The sequence below is a fragment of the Vanessa cardui genome, chromosome 19 (assembly GCF_905220365.1).
Source record: "Vanessa cardui chromosome 19, ilVanCard2.1, whole genome shotgun sequence".
Taxonomy (NCBI): Eukaryota; Metazoa; Arthropoda; class Insecta; order Lepidoptera; family Nymphalidae; genus Vanessa; species Vanessa cardui.
This window is the reverse complement of record NC_061141.1, coordinates 260041-268694: the sequence shown is the minus strand read 5'-3', so window position 1 is coordinate 268694 and position 8654 is coordinate 260041. Positions and strand designations below refer to the sequence as shown.

General features: G+C 36.4%; 1 protein-coding gene across 1 annotated transcript; it reads left to right on the top strand.

Annotated features, from left to right (window-relative positions):
* Positions 1–4157: 4157 nt before the first annotated feature.
* On the top strand, positions 4158–8654 carry LOC124537785 (host cell factor 1-like). The gene has a single exon (XM_047114686.1). It carries the CDS (start codon positions 4388–4390, stop codon positions 6887–6889), a length of 2502 nt encoding a protein of 833 aa, XP_046970642.1. The 5' UTR covers positions 4158–4387; the 3' UTR covers positions 6890–8654.

Sequence of the window (8654 nt, the reverse complement as noted above, 5' to 3'; positions counted from 1 at the left end):
CTTAATTTAATGGGTACCGTCCGATTTTCAAGTTACAAGGACTAAATAAACTGTTGTGAGGCACATAACTTTGTCTTGTTTATAAATACATTGCAATGTTATTTTATTATTTATTAGATTGAAACGTTAAAATTTGTTAATAATAACCAAAACTAATACAAATATAGGCTTACAAAACTATTTAACAATAATGTTTTCAAGAGCCGAGATGGCCCAGTGGATAGAACGCGTGCATCTTAACCGGTGATTGCGGGTTCAAACCCAGACAAGCGCTGAATATTCATGTGCTTAATTTGTGTTTATAATTTATCTCGTGCTCGACGGTGAAGGAAAACATCGTGAGGAAACCTGCATGTGACAAATTTCATAGAAATTCTGCCACATGTGCATTCCACCAACCCGCATTGGAACAGCGTGGTGGAATATGTTCCAAACCTTCTCCTCAAAGGAAGAGGAGGCCTTTAGCCCAGCAGTGGGAAATTACAGGCTGCTGTTAAGTTTTTTTAAGTTTTTTTTTATTGAACTAATATGGGTATTTTAAATTGTTTTTTTTTATGACATACCTAGGTGGCAAACGAGCAGGAGGCTCACCTGATGGAAAATGACTACCACCGTCAATATGGTCATACATGGTATATAGTTATGCATATTTTATTATTAATAAATGACAAAAAGATGCAAATTTTTCTTGGAGTGGTTTGTTTTTTTTTATACATTTAAGTGTACCTATATAACGATTATATTTTATTGTACATTTTTATCATTGAAGTCTGATAACTATTAACACACTCAACATGTGATTGAATCGAATATTTGATCCCATTGTCAACACCCCCAATGCAATATTTAAAAGGATGCTGATAATAGCAATAAGAACTAAACTGCAAAATATCTACCAAAAAAGGGTCATGTGGTGCAAATTATACACTATGTACAGTGTAGCCAATCACTGGATTGCTCTAATTAAGTAACAAGTAACATTGATCACTTTGATAAAATCTGTGATAATTATTGTATAATACACTAGAAGTAAGGATAAGCTTATAACGCCAAGTTTCCGACTCCGCAAAGTCAATAAATCTTTCTTGGGGCAAGGTGTCCGTTTCTATAAAAAAATTCAGCAGACATTTTTAACTTTACCGTTTCGTAAATTCAAATCATTTATAAAAAATACATTGGTAAAAAAGTCATATTATTCGATACAAGATTTTGTAGATGATAAAAAAGCTTGAAAAAAAAACCTGTTGACTTTCAGGCAGGATACATTACATACATATATAATTGTATTTAACAGATATGATTGTATTTTTTAAATGTTAAAAAGAGTAACTACTGAGTTACTTGCCGGTTCTTCTCGGTAGAATCTACTTTCAGAACCGGTGGTAGCTTCACTTAATTATTAAATGACGATTCAAAAGTGCTTGTAAAAGCTCAACTTGAATAAAGTTTATTTTGATTTTGATTTTAAGTAAGTACCTACATAGACAGGCTCGCATAACACCATACCATGTCAGTAAAAGTCACTACTGTTACTGGAAAAATTATAAAAAACATGTAGAAAACCTTTAGTCTGACTGTTATAAATTACCATCATCATATACACACATCCGTCCTAATATAAGTTTAGATTAAGCTCTCCTGTACCTATATATAGATAGCTGAAATGACTAATCCATGATAGCATAAATTATACTAATAGATAGCTAAATATTGTAAAGACATTTAAGATTAATGCATTATATCAAACTTGAGGCATTTAAATTTCAATGTAAATTGTAATATAGAGAACATATTGAAGACTGCTCTATAGTTGAAATGTAAGAAAACAAGATTGTAATGCTGAATTTCACATTTATTAATGAATTAAGCTTTGAATTATGCTTTCATCAATAAGAAAGCATAATTCTTTTAAGTTGATAATGTATTTGAATTTAACAAATTTGATTCTTGTGGGCCATTTTGAGTATGAACACTAAATTTTAGTTTTGAATTAATGAATAAAATACTCTTCTGTATATCACTTTTAATGAAACATTATAATAAACTACTACAAATACATTGAATATCTCAATAAATTATTGTGAACTCCTCCATACTTATATTTCATATGTGCAATAGTTTTACATATTGTGTTTGTTAGCAGCATCTAAAATATATTTTTTTATTAGTTGAATATCCTTAGGTTGAATTGACAAAAAGAACTGTATGATTACACACTAATTACACTATTTAATGGTTGTAATGTAAACACAACATATGTTTTCATTTAATGTAAATAAAGGCTTTCGTGGGATGATCATAAATAGTGTAACATCTTCTAAAATTCTTCTAATGTGCTGTCGTTAAATATTTATCGTTTTCGAATATACATTATTAATGTGTACTTGTCACTTATTATTATTTATATTCCTATCTAGGTGCTGATTGTTCTACATAATTACGATATAAATCAATTATCAAGATATTAAAGAATTTTTCACAAATTAAGAATAAGCTAAGTACATTTTATGTACAAAATTAGAAATAATTGTATTGTTATTTGTTACTTGACAGCGAATTCGTCGTAGAAGTAAAACAGATAATGAAAGAGAATGAATCATGTCACAGATTATAGTAAAATATTTGAGGCACTTGTGAGAGCCTATTTAATAATATTTTGAACTTTGACCACGGTAAAATACTAATTTATATTCAATTATTCATTAAATTACTGTCATTCACTGCCCCATTAAATAATTTTCCATCGAGCAGCATGACGTCTATAACTGTTAGGCTTTAAGTTTTAATTCAATTATAAATCCGCATAATTCGTTAACCTTAAGCCTCTGACTGAGCTCAACTCTCAAGTTCAGCGCAGGGCGCAGGCCAGGGTTGCTCTAGGTGCCAGGTAGCAAATGAAGGAAAAATTGCCAATAAAATAATTCTTATTATGAAATTGTTGGTGCCATTTGAAAAGTACAGATAAGGCATACTTGTGCATGTAATTTGGTTATTACTTTTCATAGTTTGAAAAATTAAAATGTAAACTGAAAGTCGACGAAAAGACTATCGATGCACAAGCTGTCTGAAAACTCTATCCATCCTTCGATGTCTGTGGCATGAGCTTACATGTTATAATGTTCACTATATCTCCACATTAACACAATCAAACTATGAGAACATTGTTCGAGAATTTACTAGATGTACATTAAATAAAAAAAAGTATTAGTACATTTTAATAGCTAGTGATACCGTTCCATTATGCACTAAATCACAATTCATAATACATTGGTTTCATGACATGTATTTTTGAGTCACTAATAAAATGACTTCATATTTATCCTCGGTATTATATTGAGTAATGTACATTTTTGTGTTCATAAAAAAATATTTATCGTATAAAAATAAAATTTTATAATAATATAGTAACTAGTAAGTTTTCCAATTGGGTTTAGTAGATTCTGTCCAACATTACTCAATAGCAAATTGGTTCATCTGACAAATGCAACATAGAAAGTATTTAACTTCAATTTTCAGTCTGTACAAATATAAATAAACAATGACATAGAGGTTAACAGGTAAACATAAAAACCAAAACATAGTCAAATATTTACTATTTCAATAAATGTAATTATAAAAATAGAAAATCTCTCAACAAATGATTATTCTTAAAATTGTTTATCGTAAATACAGTTTTAAGAAGCGTTTAGTATCCGTGGCCGCGCTTTTACATCAGTTTGGCCAACATTCAAAATCGTAAAATACAGGACTGTTTGCTATAGATATAAAATCAAAATTGGCAGTACCATAAAGAAACATATTTTTTTAACAATTATTAATAAGGACTTTTTAAAAGCGCAAATGCTTGAAGTTCACTTATTTTAATTATAGTCTATCAGTTCCTTGGATCAAGTTATTTTTTAATTTGTTTTTCGTATATTTTCGTCTTACATTTCATATTCAGGCAAAGATTTTATAAAATTGATCTAATCAAACTCACTTAAACTGTTCATTTAATAAAGACAATACGATTATACTATACTAAATAAAATTAACATTTAATTTTAGCATTATTATTGCTTATCTTATTATTTTTATACTGTATAACATGCATAGACAACTCTTGACGTCCGACGCCGTTCTTTCTCCTTTTGTTAAGTTGCCATTGCTGTTGCTAACGCCATTTTTGTTATACACTGTAAGCTGCATATGGTGATTTTTTTATACTCATAGGCAAGTTACATAAGTGCGAAAGAGAAAGTCGAATAAGATAGAGTTACGCAGCTGCAACTAACCCGAATATTTTCTTCAAAGCTTATTTACGACGTTTCTCATTGTCTATGCTATAGATACGCATCCCGAGCGATACATACGGTGTAAAGCTTTTAGTAACAAATGTATAGTAAAAATGAAGGAAAACGCTGTACTTAAGTGGCAAAAAGTTTACAATCCAAGCGGCCCTCAACCACGACCTCGCCATGGCCATCGTGCAGTGGCCATAAAAGATTTGATGATAGTTTTCGGCGGCGGAAATGAAGGGATAGTTCACGAGCTTCATGTCTTCAATACTACAACAAATCAATGGTTTGTTCCTGTTACGAAAGGGGAGGTGCCTCCAGGATGTGCCGCCTATGGATTCGTGGTCGACGGCACACGTCTACTCGTTTTTGGCGGCATGGTGGAGTACGGCAAGTATTCTAACGATTTGTATGAATTGCAAGCTTCTCGGTGGGAATGGAAACGTCTGAAGCCCTTACCACCTAAGCACGGCATACCGCCATGCCCTCGACTTGGACATAGCTTTACGCTTCTCAATAGTAAGGTCTATCTCTTTGGTGGATTGGCTAATGAAAGTGATGACCCTAAGAATAATATACCGAGATATCTCAATGACCTGTACACTCTAGAATTGTATCCCAATTCATCTATGACAGTATGGGATATACCCCTTACATATGGGCAATCGCCTCCTCCACGCGAATCCCATAGTGGCGTCGCCTATACAGACAGAAACACTGGAAAATCATCCCTAATAATCTATGGAGGCATGAGCGGTTCACGTCTCGGAGACTTGTGGGTGCTCGATGTGGATAGCATGTCTTGGTCGCGACCAGATCTAGGTGGTCCACCTCCCTCTCCACGTTCTCTACACACAGCAACAGTTATTGGTCACCATATGTATGTATACGGAGGCTGGGTTCCGCTTGTACCGGATGAATCCAAACTTGCCACACATGAAAAGGAATGGAAGTGTACTAACACACTTGCCTCTCTAAACTTAGAAACCATGACTTGGGACAATATAGCACTTGATAAATTTGAAGAATGTGTTCCCAGGGCTCGGGCCGGACACAGTGCAGTTGCAATTCAAACGAGACTTTACATTTGGTCTGGAAGGGATGGTTACAGAAAAACATGGAACAATCAAATTTGCTGCAAAGATCTCTGGTATTTGGAGGTTGGTGTGCCTCCACAAGCTGGACGTGTTGCACTTGTAAGAGCTGGCACTACTTCACTTGAATTGTGTTGGCCTGCGATGAACACTGTCACAACTTACCTACTGCAAGTTCAGAAATGTGGCAAAGTTACCCCAGCTAGATTCCCCACTGCTGCAGAGCCAGTTGCAGCACCACCACCAGCATCTCCTGTTTCTGGGCAACCAGATGCGGCCAAAGCTTTTGGACTAGCTTCCCCTGTGAGCGCTGGCCTGCCTCCCACTCCTACAGATTTACCGGTGCGGCCTGTTGCTGCAGTTGCATCGCCGATTGCTACTCCCATTGTCTCAACGCCGCAAAAGGTTGTATCAGGATCTATTAAAATGCCTGCCCAGGCTGCAGTTAAAATATCACCAAATACACCAACTTTGAAACAAACATACCAAGGCAAAACAGTTGTCAAATCTCCAGCTGCAGGCTCTTCCCAACAGATAAAAGTGGCTGCCGTCACGCCCCAGGGGGTAACAAGAATCGTAAGTGGTGTAGGCACTCCGAGTAGCGTCCGAGTTTCGACTCCCCAGTCTAACGCTCAGATCGTTCTCGGCACAGCTACGGGAGCGGGAGGTACGCCTCGGTATGTACAAGTCAAGACAGGCTCGAGCGCCGGAGTGCCAGTCAAACTAAGCAGTGGAAATGTGCCTGTTAAACTAGCCGGGAATGCAGTACCGCTCAAGATTGGTGCAGCAAATATCCAAGGAAAGATAGCAACAAATAGCGTACAAAAAGTAGGAACAAATGTTCCGTTGAAACTTGGCGCTGGAAATGTTAAAATTGCGACAAGCAATGTGTTAGTAAAGACCGCTGGTGGCGTACCGATACAGGCAGGAGTACAGACAAAGGTGGCAGCAGGAGTTCCAGTTAAGCTCGGAGCAGGCAACTTACCTGTTATAGGAAGCAGCGGCGGCGCGATACAGATTGCTAGCGGTGCGCTCACAGGACAACAAGTCAAGACACCCTTATACAAAATCGTGACTGCCAAGTCGAGTGACCAGGTTACGACTGCGACGACAGCGGGTGGAACCGGAGCAACGGGAGCCACGGTTCTTCGACAAGCAGGAGGAAATGCAGGCATACCTTTTATCATTAAGAAGACTCCTGGTGGTGGCCAGGCCAGTTCAACTCCTCAATATGTGACTCTTGTAAAGACCCCTACAGGTATGACAGTGGCGACGGTCCCTAAGATGACCATGGTGCAAAATAGGCCGACAGCGCCAACGAGCGCGGCCCAGGCTCAAGGTCTAGCTCCCGGTGCTACTATCGTAAAGCTAGTGTCCGCTAACACCGTCGGCGGCAACAAGATCATAACGCTGCCATCCAACATGCTGCAGCTGGGCAAGACGGGCGTAGGCGGCAAGCAAGCGATCGTGATCACCAAGTCGGCGAGTCAGGCTGCACAAGGCGGGCAGCCGCAGTGAGGTCCGCGCCGCGCCCCGCACTGAACAGTCGAGTTGAGTGTCAGCCCGGGAGTGCGTCGCGTGCGTGGTCGAGCCTTACGGTGAATGTGATTATAACTGCGAGGTATCAAAAGGTTGTACATTTACATGAGGAACACTATAGTGAGTCGAACGAACTATATAATATATGATGAATAGAATATTTTAAATCATATGAGTTTTGTATGTTAATGGGTCTGTGTAGAGTTTTCCTCTTAGAGTTTTTACTAAAAGAATATTTTATTTACTCTTGTAATATTATTATGAAAGTTGTCTGTTTGCAGTAGGAATCCTTAACTCGCAATGATCTGCTGTACTCTACTGTACTCTACTGTACTGTCTTGTTACAATATAGCTGAACTGTTTGTTTCATACTCACTCACAAATGAGTATTTTTTTTACATATGTGACCTAGTTTCTTACAAATTATGCGAAAGTGCCTGCTGAGCAATATTTGCCACTGTGCATAGAACGCAACAAAGAAATTTAGAGTATCACTTTTTAAATCTTAAAATAATTAAATTTTAAAAAGATATTCAATTTGAGGTTTATTATTTTATTGTGTTTATAGATTTATTTCTAAATTAGAATATTTTTGTATGTAATGGTATAAATAAGGAGAATATAATATAATTCATTACCCACAATCATGACCAAATACTGCCATGATGGACTTGAACTGGGAAACGTGCCGGGAAAGTTGGTTTCACTGGTTTGCTAAACAGTTATTTTGCAATCTGCAGTCTTCCTCGCATCAGATCAGTTTGAGTTCTCTGTTCCCTCACTTTCATGTCGGTTTCGTTGTCAGTTGCATGAAGCTGAGGTCTGGACAGGTGGTGAACTGTGTATTGAATATGAAAGTAATATATTCTACAATACTTGGTGTAATGGCTGAGCAATCTCACATGGAATGGTTCACCAAGTGTACCGTTCCATGTAAGCCATTAGTGAAGTGTTAGATTTAATTAAATCACAATATATTATATATCATGCACTATTTAAGTTTTTTTATGACAAGCCATTGTTGTTGTTTATGTGGTGTCTTATTGTCAGTATTGGATCTGTGGTGTGTCTGTTAATGATCGTAATTACTGAGACCCGCAGTCTCGAGGCTATTTTTCTATCGCTCCACTGATCTTAATACGTGCCTAGTTGATGCCTTAGGCGATTATTCGAAGTTGACATGTAGAAGACTATGGCGGACTACAAAGTTAGCACGAGAATCGGCGAGTTATTAAGGATGTATGGAAATAAACTATAACATTAAAATTACTCTAATTCTGTGTATAGTTAAAGCCTTGAAGAAGAGGTTGTTGTTAGCAACTGATTATTATAGTTTTACCGGCTAGAAATTATTCTCACTAGTTTTGATGTCGCCATAGTCGTTTGGGATGCCTATAATTATATTATAAAGTTTATAAGTTATAATTTTGCAGTGCCTGAGGTGGGAGGAGTATAGGTGTTTTTCAACAAGCAGTTTAATATCAATTTATTCTTCTAATTAATTATACTTGACATAAACAAATGCAGAATTCATTTTCATTCCAAGCCAAGTTTATCAGGTGAATATGGTGGTTTTAAAACTTAATGAAACTTTATTCTGCATTTCACATGTAGGATAAGATAGTTGTATGTACTAGAGTAATATAAGGTAAGCGAGGTATGAAGTGTAAATAAAATAAGTAGATAAATTTAATGTTATAGTTTGTTCATATGTTCATTTGCTTGAATAAACGATTTGGATAAA

Bases quoted from the DNA above. Each gene is read 5' to 3' on its own strand.
- LOC124537785 (XM_047114686.1), top strand. From the start codon at position 4,388: ATGAAGGAAAACGCTGTACTTAAGTGGCAAAAAGTTTACAATCCAAGC.